This window comes from Euleptes europaea, chromosome 11 (assembly GCF_029931775.1).
Source record: "Euleptes europaea isolate rEulEur1 chromosome 11, rEulEur1.hap1, whole genome shotgun sequence".
Lineage (NCBI taxonomy): Eukaryota > Metazoa > Chordata > Lepidosauria > Squamata > Sphaerodactylidae > Euleptes > Euleptes europaea.
Window position 1 is genome coordinate 22,951,846 of NC_079322.1, and position 13,456 is coordinate 22,965,301.

General features: G+C 43.9%; 1 protein-coding gene across 1 annotated transcript in view; it reads right to left on the reverse strand.

Annotated features, from left to right (window-relative positions):
* The window catches only part of BMPER (BMP binding endothelial regulator), a 195,925-nt gene that overhangs the window by 83,541 nt on the left and 98,928 nt on the right, over positions 1-13,456 (reverse strand). The window contains exon 10 of the mRNA XM_056857049.1: positions 4,877-4,922. Coding sequence (XP_056713027.1) covers positions 4,877-4,922 — 46 coding nt within the window. The remainder of the gene's footprint in view (positions 1-4,876; positions 4,923-13,456) is intronic.

The following is a 13,456-nucleotide window of genomic DNA, read 5'->3' on the forward strand; positions in this document are numbered from 1 at the left end:
AGGTCCCGGGTTCAATCCCCAGCATCTCCAGTTAAAGGGACTAGGCAAGTAGGTGATGTGAAAGACCTCAGCCTGAGACCCTGGAGAGCCACTGCCAGCCTGAGTAGACAATGCTGACTTTGATGGACCAGGACCAAGGGTCTGATTCAGCATAAGGCAGCTCCATGTGTTCATGTGTATTCAACAATGCAATTCTAGGCTGTTATATTTCAGTCTAAGATCACTGAAGTCAATGCCCACTTAAATAAATTGACCTGTGGTGTGGCACATTTAAAATCCAGATTTGACACATTAACCACCCTATATCTAAGCATTTGAAATCAATGGATTTAGACTGGAGTAACTCTGCATAGGATTGTACTACTGAGTGCTTAACTTAAAATGAACTCTGCCTTACTTGGCTTGTTGATCATACTGCCAGAAAAACTAATACATGAAGCAGTCCTGACGCATAAGATTTCAGTGGCTATTCTAGCAAGACTGCAGAGTGAATGAAAAATGAATAATAAAAAATTAGCTTCTGAATTGCATCATCTTGTTCATGTCTAGTGAAACTTACACAGCAATCCTGAAGTTGCGCCTGCAAACTCATGGCACAGCCCTGTGAAACCCAAAGGAGGAGTTTAATGCGGCTTGTGGGGGGGATAATTTTTAATTCCCTCTTAGCCACTGCAAGCCACTCAGGAAGTGGCGTGGCGATGGCATCCCCGGGCACTCCCTAACTACCCCCCCTTTAGGATTGTGCTATTAATGTACTCTAATGCCCAAGCATCTGAGATGTGGACCAGGATCTATCTGTGGTGTAATGGTTAAGAGTGGTGGTTTGAATCAGTGGAGTCTGATCTGGAGAACCGGGTTTGATTCCCCACTCCTCCACATGAGCAGCAAACACTAATCTGGTGAACTGGGTTGGTTTCTCCACTCCTACACATGAAGCCAACTGGGTGGCCTTGGCCTAGTCACAGCTCCCTTAGAGCTCTCTCAGCCACACCTACCTCACAGGGTATCTGTTGTGGGGAGGGGAAGGGAAGGTGGTTGTAAACCGGTTTGACTCTTCCAACAGTGGTAGAGAAAGTCGGCATATAAAAACCAACTCTTCTTCTTCTTCTTCTTCTTCTAGGCAGACTATGTTTATGGGGTGGTTTGCCATTGCCTTCCCCAGTCATCTACACTTTACCCCCAGCAAGCTGGGTACTTATTTTACCGACTTCAGAAAGATGGAAGGCTGAGTCAACCTTGAGCCTGCTGCCTGAAACCGACTTCTAGAGGGATCGAACTCATCCTATGAAGAGCTTTGACTGCAGTACTGCAGCTTACCACACTGCACCACGGGGCTCTTCCAGCAAAATTTAGGGAGAAGTTAATTCTTTTTGCAACGGCCCATATCTAACCTAGACAACCCAAATCTGCCCTCCAGAAATTCCCAGCTTAAATGATGGTGAATGTGGTTTAAAAAAAATCTCTGCTTGGGCCAAGTTTCTTGTACATTTTTCTTCAACTAGAAAATCAATCAGAGTAGAAAACTTTGATTTTGGTTTGATTCCCCGCTCCTCCACATGAGCGGCAGAGGCTAACCTGGTGAACTGGAATCGTTTCCCCACTCCTCCACACAAAGCCAGCTGGATGACTTTGGGCTAGTCACACTCTCTCAGCTCCACCTACCTCACAGGGTGTCTGTTGTGGGGAGGGGAAGGGAAGGAGATTGTAAGACGGTTTGATTCTTCCTTAAGAGGTAAAGAAAGTTGGCATATAATCACCAACTCTTCTTCTTCTGTTCACTATCCATTTTTGCTGCTATGCCCCACTGGCTAATGGCTTAGCCTCCACAATGCCACTCACTTTATTTATACCTTGTGAGTTATTCCCCAATACCAGATGCCAGAAAACCAGCAATCTAGCAGTAAGGCTCCTACAATTCATTGGTGGGACGCCCGCCATTTTGAAATACCATTTTACTTCATCATACTCTTACTCTGGCTTTCTACCAGCTCAGTTGATCTATAATATAAAATAAGCAGGATGGTCTTTATAATTCTCTTGTCAAATAGATTTAAACTCAACATGAGAGGGGCTGTAACCATCTTCTGAGCCCCCCCTCCCCCACAGTCACAAGAAAAGCTCATTTTGATTTTCAGTGGGCATCAACACTGAAATGCTAGATGAACATTTGCATTTTTTTCCATGCCTCAATCAATTTGCTTTCCCACAGCAGCAAGTACAATTTGTTCCTAATGAAGCCACCTCATTGCTTGGCACGTGATTGCTATTCTATTACAACAATATACCCACTCCTTGGTGGTGAAAGCACCTTGCCTTTGGTTTCCCACTTCTCAAGGACCATTATTTATATAAATTGCTTGGGAGGATTGGGAAACATTTGAAGTTAATTGTTTTTCATTTAACCAATCATGGTGTTTTTGTAATTCAGTTAGTTTAATTCAGAAAGAGTGACTCCACCCTCTTCTTTTAATCCCACTGAATTTCCATTTATAAATATGTTTTCTATACTGGTCAGAAAAATGACAAACTGTATTAAATTATGTGGGAAATGCTCTCATTGTTACTGTGGTCATTTACAACTACAGTTTTGCAGGCGCATCTTAATATGTTTAAAGCAAAGGATACTTTGTGGGATTAACTGTGGTGGAAAGGGAAGTCAAGTGAATACGTTTAATAAATTCCGCACTTGTAATTCAAGCCACTGTCAATCAACCTATTTCCAGGGTGGTGTCCAAGAAATTCTTCCTATTGGAATATTTACAAGCTGCTCCTTTTTGACTTTCTCTTTTGCATATCCTCTGCATCTCTCATACATCACATTTCCTTTTTTTTAATCAGGTTTTAAATTGTACCTCCATGCTGCCTTATAAATCAATGTTGGAGAGACTTAACATTTTGCACTTGCTTTCTTTGGAGGAAGCAGACTATTGCTGTTTCCAATAATATACATTCACACCTTCCCAAATGAACCTGGGTCTCACTCATTTCCCCAGGAATATTTTGAAACATCAAACTCCCATCCAACAAGACAGAGTTATGGACTCCTAGCTCCAGACTATTTCTTCAGTGTCTGGGCTGGCTGTCAAAGATTGTCTTTTGTGAGAAAGGGGACTGCTTGCTAACCATCTGGCTACAGCAGCTGCTCAGCCAAGGAACATTGACAGGATTGGTGTCAGCCTTTGGCTTTGTAAGCTAGGCAGGATTCCACCTGCAAGGGCCAAATAGACCGGGTTGGGAGAAGCAGTAAGCAGCTGCGTGCAAAAATGTTTCATACAAGGATGTTCATCACTTGATACAGAAATGAGACATCACAAATTGAATGAATGTTCACATCACAGCACACCACCACGCTGCTTTTCAGTGTTGTCCCTTCACACACTCAGCTTCAAGTAGTCAAGAGATGCACACACATGCGAGAATGAGCATTATTCAGAGAGCCATTTCATTCGCCATTCTAAAATTATTGGCATGAATTCTAGAGAAGATTCTTCCTTTCTAGCAGGCCATTGTTCACTCTACTTTTTATAGTTGCCTGTGCATGCCTGGGTACAAAATAAGTATGCATCCCATCAAGGGTTAAAGATGTGCGCCTACTGAACTTGGTACAGGTCTTTTTATTTTTTTAAAAATGCACAAGTCCAATCCTTTCCCATGGCTGCTTCTGAGTTCATGTCTATTTCACACTTGCATATCGCATGCCAAAATGCAAAAAGAGAAGAGGAAGGAAGATCCCATGCTCTTTCTCATACTCGCTTCCAAGAATGCCACACTGTAGACCTTTTCAGATGTTACATCTGGTGATATTGAACAGCATGTACTGGAAGCGCACACTACCCATAATCCCCCAGATATGCACTGTCCCCATGTTGTGTGAAACAGGCACTATGCATGCATAAATACATGCCTTTGAGACAAATGGTGATGGTACGTGGTTGGATACACTCAAATATAACACTTAAAAAAGCCTGTCAGATACATATGTTGGAATGAACAAATGCACCTCACAGATCTTCAGGTGAAGTCTATATACCAGTGTATATAAAAAAGACATGCATTCATTATTTGTAGGCAGGCACAGAAACAAATGATTCTTTAATCTGCTGTTCTGTCTTGACAATGTAGACTACAAATGGTCCTTGGCCATATGACCAGATGGTTCTACTTGCATGGCCAGCAACTAAAATAAGGGCATGCTACCTAACATATATTAGCAGAGTAATCTTTACAAATACTGAGGTAGGCCAGTATTAATATAACCATACTGAAGCTGGAAAACTGAGGCTGAGAAAATATTGACTTGCTTAAGGCCTCTGTGTGAATTCACATCTAAGGTAAGATTTGAACCTGGGAACTTCCAGGTTCATTCTCATGACAGCAAAGAGATAATACATAAGGGATATTTTATACAACCATCCTCCTGGGACTAGATTATCTTTCATTCAGAGTACTGTTAGAAATCGTGTCTGCTCTTTCAAGCTAACAGACAAATAACTGGGAATTTGAAGTAGAACAAATTCCATTGAAAACTTCTATGCCATTCATAATCAATTGCAAAATAACTGTATGTATCTTGGTCCTCAAAGCCCCACAAGTCACTTTGTGATGTGTGCAAAATACACTGACATAAGTCTCTGAGGGCATGGAGCATTATGTCATAAATCTCTTGTTGTGAGTTGTACTGGAAAGAGGTTTGAGTGTAAACAAGGAACGGTTAAAAGCACAGGACATCTACGGAGATAACATGTATGAAAAATCTCTGCCCCACTGCAACTACTACTTTCGTTACTCACACTGTACATCAATTAGTACTATCATTGGGGGGGGGAGGGGGATAAACAGACTGTTGAAAAGCAGTGTGAAGAATTAACTTACTCACTTTCAGTGCAAATGGGACAGCATCCTTTTCTGTTCAGGATCTTTCCCTATTTGGGATAAATACAAACAATGTTTGTTTATTTTTTTTAAATGTTAGAGCAATGGTCACATTGTGGCAAGTGTGAAAAAACTTTCAAAATGAGGCCCACTTTCCAACTTCATTTGAGAGGCACACACTATTCAAAAATACTGTTCTGTGACTTTTGTACATTAAATCACCCAAGTCTGCAGATGAACCATTTTGTTATGAATACATGAAACTGCCTTATACGGAGTCAGACCCTTGGTCCATCAAAGTCAGTACTGTCTACTCTGACTGGAAGCGGCTCTCCAGGGTCTCAGGCATAGGTCTTTCACATCACCTGCCTGCCTAGTCCCTTTAACTGGAGATGCCAGGGATTGAACCTGGGACCTTTGCATGCCAAGCAGAAGCTCTACCACTGAGCCACAGTCCCTCCTGTCTGCAACTTCTGACACTGCAGGAACCTCCTTTGTGAAGGAAGTGGCTCTCCTGTGCTTTCAATCCTTCTTCAGACAGATGCACAGAGCTGTCATCCTAGAACGTCACCCTGTCGGTTTGTAGTAGGGATGCTCAAATACCTACCAGTTTGGCTCACAGCCTGTTAGAAAGTCACAAACAGGAAGCCAATTTTGTGATGGATGGTTCATCTGCTTTTCAAACAGTTTGTGGGGTTGGGGGTGGATGTTTCACCCTATTTCTTTCACCTAACAGTGCAGTAGGCTTTCCACATATATGCACTCTGCTTTTATATGTTCTGCATTTACACATTATGTTTAATAATACAGAAGATCTAAAGATAGTTTCACTTTTTAAAACACTACAACAGTTAAGACACAGTTAAGTTTCTTGTTGCCATAATATACAAGGGACCTTAATGACCAAAACAACAAGTGATACAGCCACAGTAAAATAATGTGGGAAAGTAAATGAATGGGTATAAAGCAGTGTTGCCAACCTCCAGGTGGTGGCTGGTGATCTCCCACTATTACAACTGATCTCCAGGCGGCAGAAATCAGTTCACCTGGAAAAAATGGCTGCATTGGCCAATTGGACTCTATGACATTGAAGTCCCTCCATCCCCAAACCCTGCCCTTCTCCAGCTCCACCCCCAAAATCTTCAGGTATTTTCAAACCCTGGAGCTGGCAACCCTAGCATAAAGTGGCATTGTTATATCAAAGGTTGTTTTAACTTCTTGGATTTCCTATCCTGATTTTGGGGAGGAGGGACCTCAAACAGCATTTATCTTTCCCACCATATGAAGAAGAAAAGAAATGAAGGTATTCTCCCTGGATTTCTAATAAGCATCAGTGCTTCAACAACATTGTAAACACGTTGTAAACACAACGACATTGTTCCTGGCACTAATACGCCTGCAGCTATAGAACTTTGTGGCAAGAGTACTATTTAGATCTTCACACCAGACTTCAGTAAGGTTTAAAGTTGCTGGACTTACTTTATGTGCAGCCATCAGCCAGCTGCATGAATAGTCCATAGCCAAACCCCATTCAATTTGCCTATATTGACTTTTTTTTTTTTTTAAAGGATGGTGTTTCAGACTCTTAATTGGCAAGAGGAAAGAGCCAAGCTGCTTCAGGAAGTCACCTTAGAGTAAACAGAGAACTGTAATGATTGTGGCTTCAGTGAACACTTGAGGACATAAGAAATTTTCCAGTGCTCTTGGCTCAGTAGACAGTCAAATGCCATTTTAATCTGCCCGTTATTCCTCCATTTCAAGATTCAAGTCTTCATTTAATATGCTGCTGAGGCCAAAAACCTTTGTTACAAGTTCTGGCAAGACGAGTAGTGGTCAACATTGAGAAACATGTGGTGTTTGTTTTTTTGGAATCCTCCGCAAATTCCTGTCAAAAACCAGTTTCAATTAATTAGAGGCTCTGGCTGGGATTCAAAGAGCTACTTGAAGGTGTGCCCGAGGGTTCGGGTGCACCCACTGGGAATTTATGTTTATTTCTCTGCTTTAATCAGCAGTCCCCTGTGCCGTATCACAAGTTGCTTTTGAAAATTCCCTTAAGTTTCAAAAGGGATGAGCCAAGTGGCATGAAAACCAAACGGGCAAAGTCCGCCCAGGCACACTGAACTGATTGTTCTGTTCTTTGCAATCTGGTCTAAGAGTCAGATTTTGAGGTTAATTTCAGAAGGTCGATGCTAGCTGGCCGATGCTTGTGGAGAAATGCAAGCAGTTACCCCTGGGCAGTTAAGTCCCATATAAAAAACCAACTGATTTAGCTTATGAAGAAGATGATGATGACAACCTTATGGAATCTATGCCCCCCCTGGAAGCTCCACCATCTGAACTAGGCATATGGCCACCATGAAGCTGCCAGACCAAGGCAGACCATTCTACCTCCGTACTGTCTACTGTTATTGGCACAGGGTTGCCAGCCTCTACCTGGTGGCTGGAGATCTCCTGAGATCAGTTCACCTGGAGAAAATGGCCACTTTGGACTCTATGGCATTATACCCCATAGAAGTCCCTTCTCTCCCCAAATCCTGCCATCCTCAGGCTCCACCCTCCAAATCTCCAGGAGTTCTTTAACCCAGACGTGGCAATAGGATTGCCCACCTCCAGGTACTAGCTGAAGATCTCCTGCTATTACAACTGATTTCCAGCCGATAGAGAACAGTTCACCTGGAGAAAATGGCCACTTTGGCAATTGGACTTTATGGCATGAAGTCTCTCCCCTCCCCAAACCCCATCCTCCTCAGGCTCTGCCCCAAAAACCTCTCGCCGGTGGCAAAGAGGGCCCTAGCAACCCTAGGTGGCAATCCTAGACTGGAAGCAGCTCTTCAAGTCCTAGCAGAGAAGGGTTTTCCCCTGTTCCTGATACCTGAAACCCTTTAAGGGAAGATGCCAGAGATTGCACCTAGGACCTTTTGCAAGCAAAATATGGTCTCTACCACAGCCTCTGACCCATGATCTGTAGTGTCCTTCCCAGTGGGGAGAACTGCACCACCCATATGCTTCCATGTACTTTAATAATATGCAGATCGATGTATAGTGAAACAGGTGACCCACTTATCTAGACAGAGATCATCTCCATTCATCCCTATTGCTCTGAGCTGGTGAGTTGTGGTTACCGTTTAATTGCAGAAAGGCTTTCTACACAGACTTCAGAGGCACTTTCTTGTGTGTTAACATTTTACTTATTTATTTATGCATAAATAAATAATAGACCGATTGCAGGGATGAGCTTTGGCACTGAAAATACTTTCCAGGGGCTGGTTCTTGGCAAAAGTGCTCTTCATATTAAGTTCTGCCTAGCAGACAAACTAGGAAGACATGTTTTTCAACAGCCATTTGCAATCTAGTGCTCAAATGAGCCCATTGTTTGCTCTGAGCTCCCAGCAAAACCAACAAAGTTGCTCCCTTTGATACGAAACACCTGTTGTCCTTTTCATGTCCTTTTAATGGGACTATGAGAGTCTGCCCTGACCTGGATGGCCCAGGCTAGCCTGATCTTGTCAGATCTCAGAAGCTAAGCAGGGTCAGCCCTGGTTAGTATTTGGATGGGAGACCACCAAAGAATACCAGGGTTGCTGTGCAGAGGAAGGCACTGGCAAACCACGTCTGTTAGTCTCTTGCCATGAAAACCCCAAAAGGGGTCGCCATAAGTCGGCTGTGACTTGATGGAACTTTACACACACACACAGACATGAGAGTCTACAGGACCCCTACCTGGGGTTGCCAGGTCCCCCCTTGCCACCGGTGTGAGCTTCGTTGTGGTAGGGCTGCGGGGGGTGATCGGTGCATTAATGTCACTTCCAGGGTAAACCCAAAAGGGATGGGGATGCTCTAGCACATTCCTCCAAAAACTATATAGTTTCCATAGAGTTTTCGGAGGAATGTGCTAGAGTGTCCCTGTCACTTCTGGGTTTACCCTGGAAGTGACGTTAATTGCCCCCCTTTAGCTGGTTTGCTTCCGCCCACTGGCAGGCTGAGGAGTAGCAGGCAGCCCCCTTAATTGGCGGGCAATTGCCTGCCAATACCTGGTATTTGGCAACCCTACCCTTACCACCACCTCCACCCCAAAAAAATACTACATCTACAAGGAAAGTCTTAATAGGCAAAGTTCTATAGCATGGGTGGGAGATATACAGCTGACTGCCTGTTAATTGACCTGGCTAGCATTTCTTCTGTATTTTCATAAAACAAACTTCAGCCATCATCCGAGCTGGAAGTGGCAGGAATTCAAGCGAAATTCGGCTATGCAAGCCAACCTGCTAAGCCTGGTTACTTGAGCTGCCATGCTGGCACCAGATCCTGTTTTTGTCTTTGTGGAATAAGGAAGTCCATTATTATTAACATGTGCTGCTAGAGTTTGTTAGCACTGACAGCTCCCTTAGGAGCGGGCTGCGAGATGCGAGTCCATTTTCGCCCATGAATATTTATGAGCAGGCCTTGTTTGAGAATCTGTGCATTTTGCAGGATCTTTCCCCTGCTGTCTTTTTATGAGAGTGCTTGTTTTATATCCATGGGCTGTCCTCTCTTTTTTCTTCCCTCCCTCTTTGATTAAGACAAAGCTAATTAGGATTTTTCTTGTTATTGTTGTCATTGGTGGTGGTGGTGGCGGCGGTGTTCAATTGTGCAACAGGAACAGCTGCTCTTGTTTTGAGCTTCATTTGGCACAGCAGTAAGACCAGCAATTTTTCTTTTTCAATTGTTTGTAACAATAACAGATGTGAATGAAAAAAAATTAATACTGTCTGTGTTAGGCATGGGACGGCATGCCCAGAACAAATTTGAATCTCACCTCACGTTCAGAGGCTAAAAATGTATTCCGCCGGAACAAAACTCTCAAAAAGATAGACCAAAGAACTGAGGTGTAGAATTGTCACTGAAATCCAGATGGCCACAAACTGGTTTCCAGTGGCCTTTCCCCCCCCTTCCCACCCCAGCCCTATTTTGGATGTTTGGCTAAACCACTTGGATATTCAAAATGGGTTGGAAGAAAGACTGAAACAGCTCAGCCTTCTAAGAGGTCTCCAGACCTCAGGAAGTCTTCCCTAAACAAAGCCTAGAACAGGGGTGTCAAATATACGGCCCGTGGGCCAGATCTGGCCCCTTGAGAGCTCTTATCCAGCCTGTGATCCAACCAAGGCAGTTCCCCACTCTCTGCTCCCAATCTGGGCTGGCGAGGCATGGCCTGGACCAACCAAGTGAAATATATGTCATATCCAGCCCTTGCAATATTTGAGTTTGACACCTCTGGCCTACAGGCATCCACAGATCTACTGCACCTTTTGTAACATGAATCTGGCCCAGGGTTGCCAGCTCTGGGCTGGGAAATACCTGGAGATTTGGGGGGGTAGAGCCTGAGGAGGGTGGGGTTGGGGGAGGGGAAGGACCTCAGTGGGGAATAATGCCATAGAGTCCACCTTCTAAAGGAGCCATTTTCTCCAGGTGAATTGATCTCTGTTGTAATAGCGGGAGATCTCCAGCCACCAACTGGGGGTTGTCATTTTATTGACTTGCACATGCTGTTTTTTTAAAGTGGGTCACCATGCCAAGTAAGTTTGGACTTGTGACTCACTGTCACACTGGTTTAAGAGCCCCAGTGGTTATTTTGTAATGTTTAGGGTTTTTTTTAGAGATCTGCCATAATCTGAGTCTGTAAACTGAAGCTTACTTAGCTTGTGCATATATTCACCTTTGATAGGGGCCCTTCCAGTGTGGTGTAGTGGTTAAGAGCGGTGGACTCTAATCTGATTCCCCACTCCTCCACATGATCAGCTGACTCTAATTTAGTGAACTGGGTTGGTTCCCCCACTCCTACACATGGAGCCTGATGGATGACTTTGGGCTGGTCACAGTTCGCTCTGAACTCTGTCTTCCCCACCTACCTCACAAGGTGCCTGTTGTGGGGAGAGGAAGGGAAGACAATTGTAAGCCGGTTTGATTCTCCTTAAAAGGTACAGAAAGTCAGCATATAAAAAACAGTTCTTTTCTTCTTCCCTCTCCTCTATCCATCTAGGCTACAGATTTATGACTGGGCCAAAGTCACCCAATGAACTCTGTGACTACGTGGGGTTCTGAACCTCTGGTTCCCCAGTCCAACCCTCTATCCCAGGGGTGTCAAACATAAAGCCCACAGGCCAGATCCCGCCTGCGAGCCAGCCAAAGCACCCCCACACTCCCAATCTGGGCTGGTGAGGCCTGGCCTTGCCTGACCAAGTGACATTTATGTCCTATCCGGCCCTCATAACAATTGAGTTCAACACCCCTGCTCTATCCACTATGCTGAGCTGGTTCTCGACATATGAATACATTCCAATGTAATGCTATGGTTACATTCTTTCATTGTTCCCCCTAAATGAAAACTAATAATATTATATTACAGATCTAACCAGGAAGGCTGTTTTGGATTAATGGAGTCCATTATGGTTGATGACACAATGATTTTATAGTACATGGCTCTAAGGAACTCATCCTGAAACTATGGTGAAACAACCCAGGTATTTTGGGGGCCTGCCTCTCCTTTAGGCTTTAAAAGGCAGGGGGAGGCCAATGAGGAGAGCGCAGTCTTGGCTCCAGGCAGTGAAGGGGTCAGCTGGGGAAAAGGAGGAAGATGGGGGTAAACCTCAAACCCTGACCTCTTTCCACAGCTGAATCCTTTAAAAGAGTCAATAAGCAGAATGCTGTCCGGGGCAATGGAATGGAGCCCAAATGCAGCACTTGACAATAACTCTACGGACAAATGTGGACAAGCATGAACATCAGGAAGTTAGTGCATGGGAAATACAGTGGCAATTTCACATGTGCAGACTGGCTCTATACTGTGCGTGTGTGTAAAGTGCTTTCAAGTCGCAGCCAACTTATGGTGACCCCTTTTGGGGGTTTTCATGGCAAGAGACTAACAGAGGTGGTTTGCCAGTGCCTTCCTCTGCATAGCAACCCTGGTGTCCCATCCAAATACTAACCAGGGCTGACCCTGCTTAGCTTCTGAGATCTGACGAGATCAGGCTAGCCTGGGCCATCCAGGTCAGGGCGGTCCCATACTAAGACAGCATGAATCAATTCCCTTCCCCTCCACCACCATAAACAGCTCAATAATTTAAATTACAACCCTTAGCTCACTTACTGGTAGGGCTGCCAACCTCCAGGTAGTAGGAGAAAAAGACACCACTGTACTACTATCAGGAGATTAGGAAATCAGTACAGGGGCGACAAAATTGTACAATAACAATTACTGTTAAGTGCAACCAATATTTATCCTATGGTGTCTAAATACAACTATACATATAAACATACAGTGTTATGTACAAGCATACAAAAATAACAAGCACAACCAAACAAGTCCACATGGATGGTGACACAGACACTAACAAAATTCACAAAAATGCAAGGTCTTTGGCAAGGTGCTGCATTCTTCTATAAGTCCCATGCAGGTAAGTGTGCAATTCTAGCAGAAATACCAATTTTAGAGGAGTAACTTGATGGAGGAAAATTCTAGCAGAAATACCAATTTTAGAGGAGTAACTTGATGGAGGAGAATTCTAGCAGAAATACCAATTTTAGAGGAGTAATGTGATGGAGGAATTCTAGCAGAAATACCAATTTTAGAGGAGTAACTTGATGGAGTTAAGTTACTCCTCTAAAATTGGTATTTCTGCTAGAATTGCACACTTACCTGCATGGGACTTACAGAAGAATGCAGCACCTTGCCAAAGACCTTGCATTTTTGTGAATTTTGTTAGTGTCTGTGTCACCATCCATGTGGACTTGTTTGGTTGTGCTTGTTATTTTTGTATGCTTGTACATAACACTGTATGTTTATATGTATAGTTGTATTTAGACACCATAGGATAAATATTGGTTGCACTTAACAGTAATTGTTATTGTACAATTTTGTCACCCCTGTACTGATTTCCTAACCTCCAGGTAGTAGCTGGAGATCTCCCGCTATTACAACTGATCTCCAGCCAATAGAGATCAGTTCACCTGGAGAAAATGGCTGCTTTGGCAATTGGACTCCGAGGCATTGAAGTCCCTCCCCTCCCCAAACCCCACCCTCTTCAGGCTCCGCCCCAAAAAATCTCCAGGTATTTCCCAACCCAGAGCTGGCAACCCTACTTACTGGCAACCAAGATCTACTGAAATCATACAGAGCGGCCATCTACTGGCTCAGACCCTTGGTCCATCTGGATCAGTAAAAGTCTACTCTGACTCACAGAGGCCCTCCAAGGTCTGAGGCAGAGGAAAATCTTTCCCAGCATCTGTGACCTTAACTGGAGATTGAACCTGAAGCCTTCTTAATTGCTGATACAATCAGCCCTATTTCCTAAACCAATAGGGCATATTTCTAAACAAGTGCCTTTAGCAAGCCCTGAACATCTGTGAAGGGATGCTTATTAAGGAAGGTAGAGTGGAGTAGCACAACAGGACAAGTGAAAAACCAAGCAGGGAAGGCAAGAGGAGCAACACATTGCAAAAGCTAATGTAGAAAAATCGCAGTTTAGAGAGAAAATATTTGGAGGAATGCAGAAGGTCTCAAGACCAGAAGCAACAGCTAGGGGAAAAAATGGTCCTAGGTTGTTCTGGA